This window comes from Caretta caretta, chromosome 4, assembly GCF_965140235.1.
Source record: "Caretta caretta isolate rCarCar2 chromosome 4, rCarCar1.hap1, whole genome shotgun sequence".
Taxonomy (NCBI): Eukaryota; Metazoa; Chordata; order Testudines; family Cheloniidae; genus Caretta; species Caretta caretta.
Genome location: NC_134209.1, coordinates 120,479,586 through 120,501,176, shown reverse-complemented (window position 1 = coordinate 120,501,176; position 21,591 = coordinate 120,479,586). Strand labels below are relative to the sequence as shown.

Sequence of the window (21,591 nt, the reverse complement as noted above, 5' to 3'; positions counted from 1 at the left end):
GGAGATATTTGCTGCTAGCAGTCGCAGATCAGCTACATGCCATTGTAAGCAGTCTCATACCATCCCCCATAAACTTATCAAGCTCAGTCTTGAAGCCAGTTAGGTTTTTTGCTCCCACTGCTTCTCTTCTCTGAAGCAAATACTCACCAACAACCACATACCACACAACAGAACCACTAACCCAGGAACCTATCCTTGCAACAAAGCCCGTTGCCAACTGTGCCCACATATCTATTCAGGGGACACCATCACAGGGGCTAATAACATCAGCCACACTATCAGAGGCTCGTTTACCTGCACATCCACCAATGTGATATATGCCATCATGTGCCAGCAATGCCCCTCTGCCATGTACATTGGTCAAACTGGACAGTCTCTACGTAAAAGAATAAATAGACACAAATCAGATGTCAAGAATTATAACATTCATAAACCAGTCGGAGAGCACTTCAATCTCTCTGGTCATGCAATTACAGACATGAAGGTCGCTATCTTAAAACAAAAAAAACTTCAAATCCAGACTCCAGCGAGAAACTGCTGAATTGGAATTCATTTGCAAATTGGATACTATTAATTTAGGCTTAAATAGAGACTGGGAGTGGCTAAGTCATTATGCAAGGTAGCCTATTTCCCCTTGTTTTTTCCTACCCCTCCACCCCAGACATTCTGGTTAAAATTGGATTTATGCTGGAAATGGCCCACCTTGATTATCATACACATTGTAAGGAGAGTGGTCAGTTTGGATGAGCTATTACCAGCAGGAGAGTGAGTTTGTGTGTGTGTGTGGGGGGGGGGGGTTGAGAAAACCTGGATTTGTGCTGGAAATGGCCCACCTTGATTATCATACACATTGTAAAGAGAGTGGTCACTTTGGATGGGCTATTACCAGCAGAAGAGTGAGTTTGGGGGGGGGGGGGGGGAGGGTGAGAAAACCTGGATTTGTGCTGGAAATGGCCCAACTTGATTATCATACACATTGTAAGGAGAGTGATCACTTTAGATAAGCTATTACCAGCAGGAGAGTGGGGTGGGAGGAGGTATTGTTTCATGGTCTCTGTGTATATAATGTCTTCTGCAGTTTCCACAGTATGCATCCGACGAAGTGAGCTGTAGCTCACGAAAGCTTATGCTCAAATAAATTGGTTAGTCTCTAAGGTGCCACAAGTACTCCTTTTCTTTTTGCGAATACAGACTAACACGGCTGTTACTCTGAAACCTGCTTCTCTTGGAAGGCTGTTCCAGAATTTCACTCCTCTGATGGTTAGAAACCTTAGTCTAATTTTAAGCCTAAACTTGCAGATAGCCAGTTTATTTGCATTTGTTCTTGTGTCCATAGTGGTGCTTAACTTAAATAACTCCTCTCCCTCCCTGGTATTTATTCCTCTGATATATTTATAGAGAGCAATCATATCTCCCCTCAGCCTTCACTTGTTTAGGCTAAACAGGTTCTTTGAGTCTCCTCTCATAAAGTAGATTTTCCATTCCTCGGATCATCCTAGTGTCCCTTCTCTGCACCTCTTCCAGTTTCAGTTAACCTTTCTTAAACATGGGGGACCAAAATTGCACACAGGATTCCAGATGACAGGACCTTTATTCTTTGTACATCAAAAGAAGGGGGCAGAGGCTTGTGGGAAGCCAGAGGGTAGTCTGAAAGGGGGTGTGGTTACTGGGCAGAAGAGAACCTGAGAGTGCAAAGTGGGGATTGCCTTGGGATGGCATTGGTTCCATTCACTCATGTCCCCGTATTAGTCATTAGCTCCCATCACCCCCATTTTGTTCCCCCATTAGTCACTGCTCTCCACAACGACTGCTTCCTTTTAGCTGCCCCAGTACCCTCTGTCCCCACCTTTCCTTCAGGTAGCCTCTCACCTCCCCTTCCCTGTCCCCCGATAGCTCTTGCCACTCAATTCTCCAACTGTTTCTCTGTCCTCCCTATTTTGTACCACTAGTTCCTTGTTTCCCCTCCCGCTTACCCACTGTTGCCCCTCATCTCTCCTGCCAGTGCACTGACACTGTGCTGCTTCTTCTCTGCTGAGTTACACGTAGTACTGGGGGAAAGAGTAGCCGGGTGGGGAGGCAGAGAGGCTGCCTCGCTGTATGTTCAGCAGATGCCACAGGAGCCTCTGGTGGGAGCCATGATAGACAACAGCCCAGAACCACACGATTGCCTAGGCCCACCAGAATGCATAACATCCAGGCTGCTCTTTGGGAATACGTGAAGAGAGACTTGGTGCATTTCCTGGAGCTCGCTATCTCCGTTTGGTCCATTCCTCAGTCTCTCTTCTCTCATCATTGGTTGGGATTAGAAGGATTAGGAAAGGCTCGTCCTCCTGTCTTTTGCTTGCTCACAGCCTTCTCTGAAGCAGAGGAGGAAGAAGTATTGCTGCTGGGGTTTGTACAGTGACGTTTTATCTCTGGCAATATGCAGAGCTGCTGGGGATTTAACGGAATGGGGCCTAGCTGGTAGGGTCTCTTGTGGGAACTAGGACCATCCTTGGTGGCTGCATGGGAAGCATCTGGCCCCTGCATCTTTTTTTCCTCACTCATTCTTACAATTCAGATGATCAAATGGGCCCCATAAATGAGAGGATAAAGATGTGGGTATGACGGGATCCCTGGGGTACAACCCGGAAGTGTGGGACTACTGTGCCCCCTTAATTCTCCAGCCTGGGCTGTCTCTCACCATGCTTTGCCAGTGACAAGCAGCAAACCCCTCCAAGCCCTGTTACCACTCAACCACCAGCATGCAGAGGCACACTAAGCTAAGTTGCATGGATGCTCTTCAAGCCACTCATGAACTATACACAGGGAAACACCAGCAAATCTCCCAAGCCCCCTGCCTTGCACCCGGGAGTATACTATCTTACACTGCTCAAGTCCTTCTCTTGAACAATCCAAGCTCGTTAATTAGTTCTCCACTTCTTTAAAAGGAAAGTGGACATGCACTAGCATATGTAATCTGAACAGATTTCACAAGCACTTGGGAGAAACTCACTGGTAAGAATAAAAGGTTAAAGTAAGTTTATTAACTACAGAAAGATTATACATAATTAAAAGTAGTAGGTATAAAGGTCAGGGATAGTTACTTCAGAAAATTAATATTAAACACGCATTCTAAATCCTAAACTTTTAGACTGAGCAAGTTTTGAATCAAACATCTTTTCTCACCCCACTGGATGTTGCAAGTAGGTTACAGTTCTTAATAAACAAGCTGAACTTCCTTCTCAGTCTGGGACCAATCTCGTCAGTTCAAAGTCTTTATCTTCCCAGCATTTTTGTTGCCTTCTCCATAGGTGCAAGAGGAGAAAAGTGGTCTCATGATGCCACTGCCCCTTATTTTATACTCTCAGTCAAGTCCCTGGTGGGCCTTGCTGAGTCACAGAGTTGAGCAGTCCCCATTGTATGGTGCTTGCACAACTATCTCTTACAGAATTGTAAATCTCCTGTTTACAATACCCCTGCTGATCAATGGTCGTCTAGGTGTGCGTCACCACCCTTTTATTCACTGGAGAGCTAGTAGTGGGCATCTCCCAAACTCAAACAGCATATTTCAATAACAATCATAGAGCGAAATCTCATAACATAATACCCAAATGATATACATCTTTTGACAGAACAATGAGTTTCACCAGATCATGACCTTTCATATGATACCTTGCAAGGCATGCCTTGTTTGAAATACCACAACCATGTACCAATGATGAATATGGGAGTTACTGGATGCTACTTTGAGGTAGAGCATGTCACAGTGGGTCTAGCCCACATGATGCAGATGAGTCGACAGTGCTGCATCATGGTTTCAGAAGCCTTTTTGACGAACAATCCCTGCATGAATTTTACAACATGTGATTCCAAATACCCAGTGCAGTAAATTCTCAAAACCTAGATTCCTTATGTTAAATAGATTTTCAATTTTCTATTTTATATTGCTCTGAGGTACACATGTCCAACTCCCATAGATTATGGTAGGATTTGCATGCTTATATGTGAAAAGAGAATATGACCCTTATTTCATAGGCACATTAGATAGGTTTTGAACTACAATGTCTATACTGTTTATATTTTGTGGTGGGGCTAGGAAACGGCAAAATAGACTGTATAATTTCATTTTGAAAAGCAAAGCTTCCTATACTTCTGAGAGTTGCAGAGAATATGAAAAAATCACCATAGTTTACAATCTTATTACTTTTAAATGGATCGTTCTATTTAAACCCATTGCTAAGACTGTATGTTCCATGGTAAAGATCTCCAGACATTTCCTTTTTATAGATAAGTCTCAGTACATAGTTTTGAATAATTATGTAAAACAATTATTTATCAGTTATTTTGGACTTAGTGGGCCAAAATCATCCCTGTCATAACTCCTTTGAAAGCTAAATAGTATTAGCCGAGAGAAATTTGTCATGTTATATCTAAATTGACAGTAAACAACTGACAGTTCATATGTGTTCACCTGGATCCTCCCTTTATATTTTTATATGGTGCCTTGCCTTTCTGGATGCTATAACTCTCTGGGAACCTACAGATGCAAGTGCATGATGGAAATTTTCAAATAAAAATGTAGTAGCTTTTTTATGATTACAAATAGAACTGTACCTAGAGTTATAACCCTAACACGCACAGTGTTCTCCAACGAAGTCGCTTCCACGCTAGGAAGGTTTCAGTAGTGCTTGCGAACTGTTTGACTTTATAGTAAATGGGCAGTAGAACTTCCTCAGCGTAATCTTTCCACGTGTATACTCCTGATGCTACTATTAATGATCCTAAATAAATCTGCTTACAGTGTGTCCTACTGAGATGGGAAACAAGTTCACATTCTACATTGTATCTACAGCAATCGTCATCCACATCATTCTGCATATATGGGAAAGTGGCAGTTAATGTAGAGTAAAAAGTTAGGCACAATACTGGTTAAAAACAATAGTGGGAAGTGAAGACATGCAATCTTGATACTTAAGATAAAAATCACCTTGTCACCTAAGAAGCTTAAAGAAATTGTTTAGCAGTTCACATGCAAAACCATGACACCAGCAATGTTGCAAGTGCCAGCATATCTGTTATTCAGTGCTAGTATTCTTGCTCAAATTTTCCTACAACTTAGATACTTGAGTGTCTACTTTGTTTACATAAATCTCTTACTCCGTCTAATGTGTAAATATGAATCCCTGGCTAGTGTTTGGAGTTTCATAAAAGTGTAAGACTACTAAACTTACATAATTTAGATCTGAAGAAAGAGTTTAATTATTTGTATTTCTTGGCTGAATTACACAAAAATCCCAGATAAGTTATATGTCAGATCAGATCAACCTGTAATTTATAGTATTGCAACTCTGTATGTGAAGAAGAGAACATGCTTATATAGCCAAAAATTGATTTTTTGAAATTAAAACAATTACTGGCCCTGATTCTCATGGCATAAACCTGTACTATAGAAGGGAAAAGTAACTATGAATAAATACATCTCTGCTAATTTATTCTGACATGAATATACACATTTTAGATTGTTCTTCAGCATTACATTTTTGTATTTTTATGGTATTGTTTTTCTTTGCAGACGGTTGGAGCAAAATTCAATCAAGGTCATCCCTCCTGGAGCTTTCTCACCATATAAAAAGCTTCGAAGAATGTGAGTGAGAAATATTTTAGAATTATATAAAAACATTTTCATAAAACAGGTCATGGTCATACAAAGAAATTCCCATCAAAGTATGAGTATTTAAGAGTGTTTGACAGCCAGAGGATTAACTAATATGGCTGTCTGATTGCTTAGATCGTATAGTGCCTTTGTCATGTTAATAACCATCACTGGTAACTCAATGTAATGATACTAAGTAATATGAATGTATATAGAGAGAAATAGTGTGTCACTATAATGAAAATAATTGCTTAACAGATTTTTTTGGAACATATTTTGAAATGATATACCATTGTCATTTCATAATTCCATTGATGCTGTAAGGTCCTGTTGCCATATCAACCTAACTCAAAGAATGCTTCATAAAATATATTTAACTCTTTTATTATTATGAAAAATAAATCTAATAATCATTTTGTACGACTATTTATTTTATATAACCATGTGATGTTTCAGTGTAGTATGGTGATGTTAGTGCTTTGATGTTTTAATTTTTCAACTTTGTCTCACGAGGCCAAAATAAATATTTAGGTTTAGCCTTTTCTCCAATGACCGAAGCTAATTACATAATATTTTAATAGTTATTTTCTGTGGAATGGGTTAGAATTCATTTAATATACCCTTGTTTCTTATTTTAGTGACCTGAGTAATAACCAGATCTCCGAGACCGCTCCAGATGCTTTCCAAGGCCTGCGTTCACTCAATTCACTGTAAGTATCAATTTGATTTTCTCAAAAGAAAGGCAAAATTTCTAACACTTGTGGTATTCAGTTTTTTAAAATGTTTGTCTTAGTGCAAAATTCTCATTTAATCTTCATTTTTCTTGCCTTTGAAAGCTGTAAGATAACGTCAGAGATGTCAGAACTATAACCTGACATCATATTGTGGCTGAACACTAAAATTTCTTAGATTCAGGTCTTGAGAAGGATCCATGTGCTACTAATGTAAAAAGGTCCCAGCTGGATCCTTTGATAACTTGGAGCAGTAAGCCAGTCAGGGTATGGAAAATGCACTTCTTCTCATGCCATATTCACTCATGTTAAATTGAAAGATATTGCCTGGAGTAAACTCATGATGATTTAAAATTTGTTCCAAGTTGAAAATTGAGGGGTTTGTCCACTATTTATCATGATGGTTAGCAGAAATTATGACAATTCACACTGATCAGTTTTGTGAATAAGCTTACAAAATGAATACTGATAGCCTCAAGCTACTTTACTCGCCATCAGTTAGAGAACAGAACCTTTTGTTTTTTCAACTTCTGTCATTTAATCCTTAATTATAATTAAGTACTGTTTTACTGCTCCTACTTGACCTTGTTTTCACAGAATTGGCTACTTCAGAAATACTTTGAAGTGGAATGGAAGTTCATACAGTTTCTTTAAAGTTACTTCCTTTATTGCAGACAGGGCTTCCACTACTTTGGCTGTTCTAAAGGATTCTAAATATAGTGATTTTTTGTTTGTTTGTTTGTTTGTTCCTCTAAGGAGCATCCGTTTTATTTTCAACACATCCCATTCTAGCTGCTTTTTCACATTAAAAGATTGGCTCCTCTTAAAGCTGTATAGGAAGATGCTATGCAATCTGCTTCTCAAATTACTTCAGCAGAAATTGTCTAAGTACCTGGAACCAGCTGGTTTCAGAGTAACAGCCGTGTTAGTCTGTATTCGCAAAAAGAAAAGGAGTACTTGTGGCACCTTAGAGACTAACCAATTTATTGGAGCATAAGCTTTCGTGAGCTACAGCTTACTTCATTGGATGCATACTGCGGAAGTGAAGAAACAGATTGATAGAGCCAGAAGAGTTCCCAGAAGTCACCCACTACAGGACAGGCCTAACAAAGCTGTTCTGTTATAAGAAAAAAAATCATAATTGTAATTAATTTTTTCTAACTAAAACCAAAAATTAGGAAATTATGGATTTTAAATACTAGATCTTTCCACATAAGCATTTACCTAATGAAGAGAGATTGCCCTCTGTGAAATAATCTCTCCTCAAATAATACTTTTGAAGATCTGACAGGACAAATGATTATAGCATTCTGTGGTTTAGTTAAGAAAAATATTGCATAAGTGCTACCTACAGGAAATCTTGACTTAAGGAGCTAAATGTAACTTGCTCTGGTTTTCCATGTATCATAGAATCATAGAATATCAGGGTTGGAAGGGACCTCAGGAGGTCATCTAGTCCAACCCCCTGCTCAAAGCAGGACCGATCCCCAATTAAATCATCCCAGCCAGGGCTTTGTCAAGCCTGACCTTAAAAAATGTATGGGCTGGTCTCTTTGTAAAAGGCACTGGTCTGGGAATTGAAGACTCGGGTTCTGCTCCCCCTGCCATCAACGTGGTGTGTGATCTTCAGCTAATAATTTTGTTTTTCTGTGCTTGACTTTCCTCATCTGTAAAATAGAATGTCATATGCACCCTCTTAGTAAAATGCAAAGAGACCTTTGGATTAAAAAGTGCTAGAAAAAGAGCTAAATCTTATTGTACTGTGTGCATATACCATAATGCACATTTTATTAGTCTGTGTTGTTTTCTTAAGGTTGCAAAGCCAAAAACTCAAAAGCTAGGAAGTACCACATATACTCATTCATAAGCCGAATTTTTTTAGTAAAAAAGGGAAGCATCAGAGAAGGGGGTCGCTTTATGAACGGGTATAGAGCGGGAGAGGTGGGACACAGCCCCTCCCCCCCCAACAGAGGGGGCAAGAAGAGGCAGCACAGCCAGAAGGGAATAAGCGGGGCCAGAGTCTCTCTGCTTCTGACCACGCTGCTCTCCCCCGAGCCTCTGAAGCAGCTGCAGGTCTGGGGCTGGCAGGCTGCAGCCGCGCCCCCCATAGCAGGCTGTGGCCATGCTGCCTGGCCCGCCGGAGCACGCTGTGGCCATGCCACCTGGCCCAGCCCACTGGAACATGCTGCGGCTGCACCGCCCGGTCTGGCCCGCCGGAGCAGGCTGCAGCCGTGCTGCCCAGCCTGCCGGAGCAGATCCAGCCAGGCCAGAGACATCCTCCCCTGGCCCTCCTCAGGTAAGGTGGGAAGAGATGGGATGGGGAGAGTGTGGGGTTCCCAGGCTAGGGGTGAGGTCATGTGGGGGGTGGTCACGGGGTTACTGCCTTGACCCCCAGCTTCTCCCACCCAAAAAAAATTTTCCCACCAGTTGCTGTTCCGGCCCATCAGAGTAAGCAGCTGGCGCGCCGGGCCACTTTGTTTCCTTAGGTTTACCTCTGTGCCTGCGGACGCTCAAGATAAACAAACCATCTCTACCCACCAGCGGCTTATCCTGATGGCCTGGGAGCCAAAGTTTGCTGACCCCTGAATTATAGGGTCGGCTTATGAATGGGTCATACATATTTTCCATTTTTATTTATCCATCTTGGAGGGGTCGGCTTATAAACAAACCGGCTTATGATCGAGTATATACAGTATTATTGCTGCATTTTTTTTTTTAATTTTACAAACCTACTTTAACATGCACATCAGTTGTTGCCTCCAGGGTCTTCACAAGGTGCCATTGTTGGTCTCAGAGCTGCAGTTCGGGAACCTTTAGTATAATATATAATTTTTTTACTGGCGTTTTAACTAGTTTTCTTAGTCAAATGAACATTCTGACTTATATCATGTGTCACAGTAAAGAAGGTGATATATTTCATTAGGAGATATGACAGATCAGTGTGTTGGGGATTAGCAAGTAAACTCTTCCACTTCTGAAAGAGTAGGATAGGGTTTTATTTTAGTGTCTGCTGTAGACTCAACAATGAGAAACAAATTCAGACAAATCTTTAGTATCAGGGTGTCTCTGTCAGTGATACTGGCTGCTATCTGGAGCTATGTGGTACATTTTAAAAAATTGCTGAGAAGAAAGTCGTCTTGTCAGTACTTATACTTTATTATCCACTGACCAGTTCATCAGTAGACTAAGTTTCCTATCAACTTGCTAAAGTAAAGTAGATACTTGGGCCCTGATCCTGCAATGGTCTTTGTAGGAGCAGATTTCTGCACCCATACAGGGGAGCTTGCCGAGGTCTTAGTTTTAAGTCCCAAATGTCTTGGTTACTGCTGTTTAGAATCATTTCAGGGAAGATGGAAGAAGTTTCTTTCTGTCTTCCAAGTCAGATCCAGAAAACCTGTATCTTAATAGTAGCCACCTTGATTGGTTTTTTTCTGTTACAGTGTCCTCTATGGAAATAAAATTACAGAACTTCCTAAAGGCCTGTTTGAAGGACTCTTCTCTTTACAATTGCTGTGAGTATTTGTTTAATGCTTATCTCATTTTGAGTTAACTGGTGGGAGAGGGGATGGTTCTTGAAATTTTGATATGTACCCAGAAAAGAAGGGATAGGAAATTATCCCTATATGCAATATCAGATGCGCGGTGAAATCATGAATTTTAGTAGATGAAACTAGAGGTCTCAAGGCTTCTAGATTCTATCCCTGGCTCTGACTTTTGTTTGTAAGGTGTTCCTTTGATCAAGTCATATACACTCTGTATCCCAGTTTACCCACCATTAAAATGGATATAAATGTTAACCTGTCTTGTGAAAATTAGATAACTGTGCAAGGTGCTTTGAGATCCTTGAGCAGAAGGTGTTGTATACAGTGAGTACCAGTAGAGAGTCTACATTTGTCACAGTAGAAATATTTGATTTAACAGTGAGTATCAAGAGGAGCATCATGGTGATATGTTTTTCAACCTTTCTCAAAAGATTCAGCAGGATTGACAGTGCAGTTGTAGTACCGTCTAAAAATGGATTGTGTGCACTAAGCCATAAATCAGCAGTGATGTTCTGCAGTGGAGAATCTGGGAATCGCTGGCTTGTAGCTGTAAAGTTGGAAGATCTTAGAAAATAACATCTATCCACTTAATTAGAAGCATTTCTTGCCCAGACTTTATAGAGATGTGATATGGCAAAATTTCTCCTTCACTTGTGGAAGAAAGTGGCAAACTAGGAAGTCAGTGATGTGAAAATATATATCATAGCACCATCTGGGGTTGATGTTTCATCTTTAGATCCTGATACAGTACTCAGGAAAGCATTTACCTTTGTTTCCTTCTCAGAGGAGTTTGTTACCAAGAATTATATTTATTCACTGAAAGATCAAAGATAAATCTTTGTTTCTATTCATGCTGTATTGAAAGCTCCACTATACTCTGATAAAATAAGGAAAGGAGCTACGAAATTTATTTGAAGTGCATGTCCTCCCTTGACCACGCTTCTGTTCAAATACAAATCCACCTTTACATTGCAGTAAAACACAGTTTTTCAAAGCATAGAACACACTAACTTCACTATTCACCCTGATAAATGAAAAAAGGAAGAATAAGAAAGGGATTTGATTTGAAAAATCCAACAAGTTTCATGGTATACTTAAAAATTTTTGTTGTTTAAAAGAGGTAATAGATTTCTGTAAAAACATTCTTCCTTTTTATATTTGTAATATGGGAGGGACAGGGCAAAAGGGATGGAGATGGAGAAGAAAATCAAATCCAGGATAGCTCTGGACTATCTTATTCTGTGCCATCAGTTTTTTACTACAACTTCTGGAAATGTGGCAGTATGCTGATTAGTAAGATATAATTAAGCATGCCACTGTACATCTCTTCCAGCTAATGAACACAGTGTTCAGTCCTTCTTTTGGGAAAAAGGCAAAGTTTTCCTTGCCCAGACTTGATTTCTCAAGCTCATTTCCTTGCTCAGATAAACACCACCTATATACATTCCATGAACATACACAACACTGCGATTTTACTAAAGAAGTTAGTGCATTTCAACTCCTATGTGTAAATGGTACAGAATAATTATAGAACACCTAAATAAGTTTTTAATTCAGTAAAAAAAAAATGTGTGCTTGTTAATTAAGGCTTGTATAATATCAAACAAAATAGTCTTGTTCCAGTTACAAATGGGTACAAAGAATTATTGGTGATACCACAGTGAAGCTTGAGTGACAGTAAACTAATTCTATTTTATAATTGTCTTTCATATAACAGATTATTAAATGCCAACAAGATAAATTGTCTACGAGTAGATGCTTTCCAAGATCTACACAACCTGAACCTTCTCTCTTTGTATGATAACAAGCTTCAAACCATTGCTAAAGGCACCTTTTCACCCCTACGTGCAATTCAGACTTTGTATGTATACTTTTACTTGTGTTGTATGTAATGCAACTTTCTATTTATGTTTGTCTTCTGTAACATAAGAGCATTTCAGGAATAGTTGAGACTAATTGCAAATAATGTGTAAAAAAAAAAAAAATTTTTTTTTCCCTTCATGAAAGGCATTTGGCTCAGAACCCATTTATTTGTGACTGCCATCTGAAGTGGCTGGCGGATTATCTTCATACAAACCCTATTGAGACCAGCGGTGCCCGTTGCACCAGCCCCCGCCGTCTGGCAAACAAAAGGATTGGCCAGATCAAAAGCAAGAAATTCCGCTGCTCAGGTAATTTGCTTAGTTCAGCTGCTATTTCTCTTTTCTTGCCAAAAACAGTGGTTACAGAAGTTTTAATAAAAGCAGCTGGTTCTCTACTGAATTATTAAACATTGCAGAACCTTTTTTGTTCTTCTACTGAACAAAGGGGAAAATAATGGGTGGCTCACATTATTTGATCATGGAACATAGTGTAGTTAACACATTTGGCACTAAATCTAACAGAGGAAATGTAATATACAGAATTTCAGAATGAAATGATACGAGTTATTCTCTACAAGGATCACCATCGTAAATCATTTAAACAAAGTTTCACAAGGCTTTGGAATACATGAAAGATCTAAATATTTCAAGCTAAATATGGAAACATGATCTATTCATGTTACACAGGGAGCTTACCTCATACTGAAATTTACTGTTTGCTTTTTCTAATCTTATTCCATTTCCTACTTACATTTTTCTAAGCCCTAACCTCTGTCATATGGCATCCAGCTGTTCCAGGTGCATTTCACATTCTACAGTTTATTCAGCCTTGAGTGCAACTACCAAAGGAAAACTGTTTATTATCCATGTTCCGGATATAGTTATAACTATTCACATGTCATTTATCAGCTTTTGCGGTGAATACACTTTTTTTCACGTAATTATCTGCAGTTAACTGTAGTCCATACTTAATCTAGTAGAACGCATTCTCTGCTTGCTGACATTCAGGTGCATCTTCTATTTTTTCTCTTTGTTTTTATTTAGCTAAAGAACAGTATTTCATTCCAGGTAGGTTTGGCTCTGCAGTAAGACTGACTAACTGCAGACACCCTCTCCTCTCCCCACCCAAAAGCAAAATTTGTCATAGCTTTAGGAAACAGATGCATGTGTTTTAAGTATAGTCATACTCTGTAGATAGATATATTTTCTTGTGTAGATTACTAGTAGTTCTGTTTTCTGAATACAAGGGCTTTGCATGCAGCTCCTGATATCTTTTTTGTCTCACAAATCTGCACATAGCCTATGAAAATGGTACTTTTATTTACATTAGTTAGAAGTTTGCACCTGTTACTATATATTCCAACTGACATCTTTACCTACCTTGTATATCTTACCTACTGTAACACTACTGTTTTTAAAATGTAGCTATTGAGCTGCTTTTAAACACAGAAAATCTTCCTTCTGTCAAAGAGCTAGTACAACTTAAAGCCACTTTAAAAAAAAGGAACCCTTTCTTGCTTTGCTTTTATGCTCTAAACCAGCAGTTCTCTGCTGTGTATTTGCAACTATACTTGCTCACCTGTGACCCTATGATTCCTGTGTTTTATGAAATCACAACAGAATGCCAGGAAAAAAATGGTGATGTTCTTCATTAAAGGCATTTTAAAATCTCTCACACACACTGTGAGTTAGAAATACTTTGTTAAATAGGAAACAAAATTTAAGAGTTGGGGTGAAACAGAAATGTAAACATCACTTTAAAGTACTGTATTTTTCCAAAGGAAAAATGGTATTGCCCTAGCTCTTTGAAATTTGTTTCTTTTCCCTTTGCTGTCAAGCATATGCACTGCTTTCTTTATAGAAAAATACTTATGTTCCTAACAGGTGATAAATAATCAATTGGCCAAGTACACAGGAGTATAACTACAAAAAGCTTCTCACAGTTTAATATCTAGAAAAATATTTACATTAGTTAATTGAATGCACTTGTTCTTTCAAACACTACATGTATATTGTCTTTCTGCAGTGTTTTAAATACTGATTTATTGATTGATCTTACCCTATTACCTTTTAACAGGTGTGTTTAACAGCTTTGCTTTTAGTGCCATGCAATTTTCTTTAAGCTGGAATGATTGTGTGACATTTTTTGTGTCCTTCTACTAATACGTTGGCTTGAGTTTTGCAGGGAAAAAAGAAAACTGGGCAAGGAGGGTAGTTTGCCATCACTGGCAGCAGCAGGAACTTATTATTTTAAAATAGCTTAAAGTGGGAGAGGGAGATCTGATTTCCCCAATCTATCTCGCCTCCTGAATTCCATAATGAGTAGAACACCTGTATTCCTCACACAGAGACACTTCTACTCAATATTGCCAAAATGACACTTGTCTCTAAATTAGAAGCATTTTACTAGCAAATATCTTTAACAGGTAATCTAAACATGGCCACACATAGCTCTGATTTGTTTACCTACAAGAAATAATATACTACTAAAAAATGTAATTGCTAAAACGTGAAACACATCAGGAAGTTCTGAGAATGGTACTTTTTGAAGTGTGGCTTCAGTGTATCCTCTTCCTATTAAGTAAATAATGGACAGAGTACAATGTGTAACATTTCTTCAAACTTTGGAGATCTTGACCTAAATATTTTATGTGATTTAATTTTAACTACTATGCAAATTACAATTTTTCTTGCTCATGAGTAATTGTCAAAGTCCCATTAAAAAAAAAATGGATACACTTTGCCTAGATAAATATCATTTTAAAAAATCAGCATTTTCTATAGCAGGTTGAATGTAGACTTTTTATAGCTGAGAGATCTGGGTCCACAGACCTTAAACTATTTTAATAGTATTCCCACAGAGTCATGTTTGGAGACTAAAGGTTATAACAGTAATAAAGGAGGAACTTGAACAAATTCTGCTTTTGTATTTGTTCATAAAAATATTTCAAGTAGTTATGTCATATACATTACTTGAAGCTAAGTAGATGCTAAAATATTACAGTATGTGAGGCCTCTTTTGTTCTATGGCACTTGTGACTGTTTCCCCAAAGTTTCTTTGATTATTTTTTTATTTTAAGTGGCTTAGCATAAATTTGTATAAAGCAGCATTACTCTATCTTATAATAAAAATTTTTTTAAAATGATAAATTATAACACATGAAAAGTATCATCCTATAAATAGTTCATAATTAATCTCTACCCTTTAGCTTAATTGAAGTTTTGTATGCCACTTAAAATGAATTCTTCTCTCTGTCCTAAAGATGGTGCCTCATTGCAACATCCTGTAATCAGAGAAATAATATTGAGGCAAGAGAATGAGACGGCTTAGTTTCATGTTTTTATTTTAATTGGGATTACTCTGTCTTTCTTTCCTCCTTGGCTATCTTTACTTTTGCAGGAGTTCACCATTTTGGCTGTAAGTAAAGTTCAGTGTCTGAACTAAATCACAGTGTACTTCCCAACCCTGGTGCACCTTCTTCTACTAGTGTCTTTCCACCTTTGTCCAAGAAGAACCCACAGGTCCTTTGAGCTTGTATCTGTTTTCCCTGTCACCCACCCTCAGTTCCTTACTTGATGTTTTCTTCTGATATCGATAGGATGTTATTTTTGTTCTGTTGATTGTGGGAAATGGTGGAAGAAACTTGCAGTGTGGTCTATTTCTTCTACTTTTTAGTTAAGCTGTGACACTAATACTGTTACAGTGGCAGTGGACATTCTGTAATAGGAATGCCATGTCATGTAAGCAAGTATTAAACTTCAAGAGATTCTGTAGCTTTTCCCTATTCCTTCCTCTTTTTCCCTTGCTTTTGTCCTTGGCCTAGTGGATGCAGTTATGATAATTTAGCGAGATTTTCTGTTGTGCTTGATCTAACCATGTGGTTGCAAGGTATGAGTAAAACATGGTTCTTTCAAGCACCATGGAACGTCACGCAGCTTTCTACAGCATGACAAGCTGCTGAGGCTTAAGTCAGGATTACACACTTTTAAAATTAAAGGAGAAAATAGGGCTTTGAATCTTCTGTATTTGAGATTATGTGGAGGATTGGGGACTGTAAAAGAAATGAATTTAGAAGGTTAATGAAGTTCAGTCAACAACAAAAAGAATAACAAGAGAAAAAAGAAATGGCATAGAAGAATCTATTAAATCTTGACACACAGAGAAAAATAAATTCTGTAATAATCAGTGGCATTTGTGTGATTAGATGTAAACCAGGCAAGATTGGCTGACAGCACAATCAGCAGAAAGTACAGCTGTGAAAAGCATAAGTTTTCAGTGTTCTCCCATCACCACGAACTTGGTCACAAGTTTTCCAGCATATCTCAAGCCCCTGTATTTGAACCTTCTCTTGAAGCCTTAATGTCTGTTTAGTAGCACAAAGTTTATGAAACATTTCTCAAGTTATTCGCCTTTAGTCTGCATTGCAGATCTATCATTTTAATTTTCTCATGAGAAATGAATCTCATACTCTATGGACTTAGTGTCTATATTTTGGCTTGACTCTTCCACAGGCACCGAAGATTACCGATCAAAACTAAGTGGAGACTGCTTTGCAGATCTGGCTTGTCCCGAAAAATGCCGCTGTGAAGGAACCACAGTGGATTGCTCCAATCAGAAGCTCAACAAAATTCCTGACCACGTACCCCAGTACACAGCAGAGTTGTAAGTTCAACCCGCAATAACATGCTGCTCGTCAGTGGGAGTACAGCTAACATTTTGGTTTTAAAAGTCAAAACAGCTTACAAGAAAGAGGGGGAAAGAAAGCTCAAACTACTCCCTTCCCCCTCCCCATTGTTTTGAATACTGACTGATGTTATAACCAAATTTAAAACATTTTTATTAACACTCAACCCAAAAAGCAAAACTGAATATCTAAACTAACAGATTAATAAGGTAACTGCTGTACCATGCCATGTTTCTACTCCACGATTATCCACTGTTTATTTTATTTTTTTATTGTGTGGGGGGGGCAGGGTTTTATTTTTTATTTATATTAAAGTAGCAACTCGCTGACCCAATCAAGAAGCAGGATCACATTATCCTCGGTGATGTACAGACGTGTAACAAAGACAACAGTCCAAGATTGAGGTGTCAATAGAGGAAGTTTTAGAACAAATTGATAAACAGCAATAAGTCACGAGAACCAGATGGTATTCACCAAGAGTTCTGAACGAACTCTGATATGAAATTGCAGAATTACCAACTAGTATGTAACCTACCACTTAAATCAGCCTCTATGCCAGATGACTGAAAGAAAGCTAATGTAACATCCCTAACGTTAGTATCAGGCAAATTAGTTGAAACTGTAGTAAAGAACAGAATTATCAGATGCATACATGAGTCAACACAGCCTTTGTAAAGGGAAATCATGACTCACTAATCTATTAGAATACTTTGAGGGTGAAAATAAGCATGTGTACAAGTGTGATCCCTTAGATATAGTGTACTTGGACTTTAAGAAAGCTTTTGACAAGGTCACACACAAAAGGCTCTTAAGCAAAGTAAGCTTGGTCAGAGGATGAGAGGGAAGGTCCTCTCATGGATCAGTAACTAGTTATAAGATAGGAAATAAAAGGTAGGAAATGAATGGTCAGTTTTCACAATGGAAAGTGGTAAATAGCGGGGTCCCCCAAGGACCTTTACCGGGACCAGTGCTGTTCAACATGTTCATAAATGATCTGAAAAATGTGGTAAACAGTGAGATGGCAAAGTTTACAGATGATCCAAGATGACACAAATAGTTAAATCCAAAATTGATTTGAAAGAGTTACAAAGGGATCTCACTAAACTGGGTGACTGGCCAACAAAATGGCAGATGAAGTTCAATGTTGTTAAGTTCAAAGTAATGCACATTGGAAATCATAATCGCAACTACACATACAAAATGATGGAGGACAGGATATTGGGCTACATGGACAATTGGTCTGCTCCAGTCTGGCGGTTCTTATGAGTTGATGCCTTGATGTGCTAGTAGACCTGGCAGATAGGGTGGACTAAATGGTGAAGGGGCTTAAAGGCAGAGACAAGGAGCTTGTGTTTAATGCAGTGGAAGAGTGAGAGCTAGTGTAGAGACGCAAGGAGGGGAGATATAATATAGTCAGAGTGACAAGCCAGAAAGGTGGTGCTAGCAGCAGCATTTTGAATGGATTGGAGGAGGTGCAATGTAACTGATGTCAAGATGAGATTATGGTAGTTGAGGCATGAGGTGATGAAGGCCCGAACAAGGGTCCTAGCAGTCTGTACAGACCAATAAGGCTAAATCCTTGAAATGTTAAAACAAGAAGACTTGGATATAGTCTGAATATGTGAGTTAAGAGAAAGGGCTGAATTGAAGAGGATGCCCAAATTGAAGGGCTAAGTGATGTTCATGAGGATAGACAAACTGAGGAGAGGAGGAGGTTTTTGTGGGAAAAGCAAAAGTTCAGTTTTGGCCATGTTAAATTTGCGCTGCTTGATAGATGTCAATGAAGAGGTGTCTGAAAGATAAGCTTTGATGCAAAATTGGGTCAAGGGAGACTGGTTTTTAGTGGAGAAATAAATATGCAAGTTTTTGACATATAGTACGTAAAGCCATGCTTGTGTATAACAGTGCCTAGATATATGATAGAGAGAGAAGAGCCAAGGGCTAAGGACTCAGCCTTGGGAGGTGCTCACTGAAGGAGAAAGAAGGCAAAACCCCACCAAATGATACAGTTCAGGTGGATCAGAAAGATAGGAGGAGAAGCAGGAGTCTTCGATTTCAAGAGGAAGAGAATGATCAGTGGTGTCAAAGTACAGAGAAGTCAAGGAGGATGAGGATAGAGCAGAGGCACTGATCTTTGGCTAAGAAGTCATTCAAAAACTTTTTGGTGAGGTCAGTTTAAGTAGAGAGAGTGGAAACTGATTGATGGGAGACAGAGGGAATTGGAGGAGAGGAATACAAGTTAGTGAACATGTTGTCTACAACCACTGAGTTTGACAAAGAAGAGAAATAGGGCAGTAGCTGAAGAGGCAGGTAGTGGTGGTTGTTTCAGCAGGCAATCTTGTAATCTAATTCTCCCTCCCCCCCCCCCAAAAAAAATGATATCAAGTTAGTTTGATAGAAGCTATTTCCAGAACACTACATCCCTCCATAGAGGAGCCAGTTTTGACAATGGGCAAGAAAGTGGACACGGCAGAAAAGATCCAGGCATCTCAGCCTCAAAGGTTCTGTTTTACTGGGAATCCTGTATTTGTCAACAAAGGTTGTATCATGGACCCATCAATGCTCTGTGAGGGGAGCTGCAAAGTGGGTGACATCCAGAACTGAGTGTTTTCTTAAGGTTGTGGGAGAAATCAATGCAGATTGCATTGGAGAATCTTCACTGTGTGCTAATCGTCACTGCTCTTCAGCAGAAAGGAATTGGGGAGCAACTTTTATCTCTCTCATCTTAAGGATTCTAGAATTGATGAGAAATACCACATCACTCTCCTCAAGCTCAAGGATGGATCTAGAGCCATGCTGTTTGTCAATGAGTGGCCTTCTCCCGGTCACCCCTCATGGCCTCAGAGGTGGCAGCCCTATAAGCAGTCCCTCACCTCAGTTTACCCTCTTGGTTACTCAAACTTAAAAAGAGTCTTTTACAAATCTTCTAATAGGGTCTGGTGTATTAACTTAAAGTTAAAAACAGCAAACACAAAAGTCTTCCCGCCAGCATTAAGCTGGCACAGCTCCAAACTTCCCTGCTGCCTACTCCCAGACCTTGTTGGCTGGAGCTCAGCCTTCTGGCTCTGGCTTCCAGGCCCCAGTCCTTCTCCCAGTCAGGGGCCCCTGCTTTATTAAATTAACAAACATTCAAAATAAAGTTTTCAAGTCCATGCAATCTCCCAGACCTTCCCTGCCTGTTGTCTCCCTACCCAGGTTTCAGGTTTCTCTGCTGGAGCCTACTCACTCCCAGCAGCCTCTGTACTCACTTCTGTTCTTCCTGAGAACTCCCTGAAAAAACTCTGCAACTTCCTACTGCTCTTAGAGGAGAATCAGGAGATTCATGCTCAGGTGTTCAGGGTTGGCTGGCTCCAGGCCTCTAGCCTTAAAAAGTATGGCTACATTCCAATAAAAAAAAAAAAAACACACACACACACTCATGGCACTGAAGCTCAGAGCCCAAGTCTGTTGACTTGGGTTCACAGGGCTCGAGTGTGGGGTAAAAATTTCAGGGTAGATGTTTGGGCTTAGGCTGGAGCCTGGGCTCTGAGATCCACCCCGCCTTGCAGGGTTTCAGAGTTGAGGTTCCAACCCAAGCATCTACATTTCAATTTTTAGCCCCATGAGCCAATTCAGCTGACCGGGGTCAGCTGCAGCCATGCTGTGGGTCTTTTATTGCAGTGTGGATGTACGCTAAGACACAATATCTGCAGTTATAGCTAATTAACAAGCAGTGTGGAACAAGCAGCAAGTCCCTATCCAAGGAGATGAGAAAGATGTTCTGTTTTGCAGAATTTCTCCTACTTGCTATCTGGGCCACTCATGTACTTGGAGGGTTGAACTGGCTCAGCACTTAGGATTTCATCAAGAAAATATTTCTCCGGATTAGTTCAGGACCAGCCACAGACCTGTTTGCAACACACATGAATAATAGCGCCAGGATAGAGGCATAATTGTGGGTAATGAATCACTGTCAAGTGAACCAAGCCTTGCTCTAATCATCATTTCCTCTTCTGCTATTTGTTCCCAAAGTCCTTTAGAAAATAAGGGCACAGGAGGTGGTCATGCAGTATCTGTTCTGCTATTGAGGTGCTCTGGAACACAATCCAACAAGCTCTATAAGGCATCCCGGAAGTAAGATACTTTGCTGATTACTTTCTGACGTGTGGGACAACTCATGAGGCCCTTGACAAATCACTGAAATCAGTATTCAAGACACTCCAGGAGAAGAACCTCACTCTAAATGGAACAAAATACCAGTTCTATAAATCCTCTTTACTGTTTTTTGCTATAACTTTTCAGCAGCTGGCATAACACCAGAAACAAACTGGATAGTCGCCATCAAAAGTTTAGCAGCACCACAGAGTGTCAGTGAAGTACACAGCTTCCTGCAAATGCTCAGCTGTTGTGCACACTTCATTTCACACTCCGCCATAGTAGCTTAAAAGAGAAGCCATAAACCTGAGAAGTCCAAACTTGAGAAGCTATACTGATGCTCTCAGTTTGTTGCTTCCTTATCTGCTTTGACCAGTGACAGTGTAATATCCTACTTTCAAGCAAAGAAACACTTGATGGTGGCATCACCAGCACACAATGACAAACACTGCCAGCATAATTGCCATTGCCAGGAGAACACTGACACCAATGGAACAACAGAGAAAGAAGCTCTCATTGTGATTTAGTATGTGTATGGAATACGATGATCACAGAAAACAAACCTCTTGAACGAATATTTAACAATTCAAAATCTAAGCTGTTCACTAGAGTAGTTCTTCAATTCCAACCATATAAATTCCATGTGATCCACAACCATACAAGTTCCAACCCTTCAGGCCATGTGTCTTACTTCCTTGCAGGTCCACTGAGGACTTGACTTTATTATAGTAGTGTACATTATATCGCCACACATGCAGCACCAAAAGCAGTGATGCTGCATGAGCCTCAGCTTGCAACAAGAAAGATCCAGCACTTCATCCCATTTTCCTTGTCCTTCATACAGGAATAACCTACCAACTACCAAGAAACTCCAAAATAGAGAGAAAAATCTTAAAATCGTTCCCTAACACCAAGATCTGGCCATGGTACCTAATAACTTCCTATTTACATCTTTTGTAAAGTGCTTTGAGATCTAATGATGAAAAGCACTATGTCAGAGCT

General features: G+C 39.5%; 1 protein-coding gene across 9 annotated transcripts in view; it reads left to right on the top strand.

Moving 5' to 3' along the window:
• Window positions 1-21,591, top strand: part of SLIT2 (slit guidance ligand 2) — a 422,385-nt gene that overhangs the window by 306,758 nt on the left and 94,036 nt on the right. For 7 of the 9 annotated variants that reach the window (XM_075128007.1, XM_075128006.1, XM_075128010.1 and 4 more), the window contains exons 10-16: window positions 5,555-5,626; window positions 6,274-6,345; window positions 9,807-9,878; window positions 11,626-11,769; window positions 11,916-12,079; window positions 12,815-12,838; window positions 16,283-16,433. In XM_075128007.1, coding sequence (XP_074984108.1) covers window positions 5,555-5,626; window positions 6,274-6,345; window positions 9,807-9,878; window positions 11,626-11,769; window positions 11,916-12,079; window positions 12,815-12,838; window positions 16,283-16,433 — 699 coding nt within the window. The remainder of the gene's footprint in view (window positions 1-5,554; window positions 5,627-6,273; window positions 6,346-9,806; window positions 9,879-11,625; window positions 11,770-11,915; window positions 12,080-12,814; window positions 12,839-16,282; window positions 16,434-21,591) is intronic. The other 2 variants (XM_048848731.2, XM_048848733.2) reach the window with 1 other exon arrangement.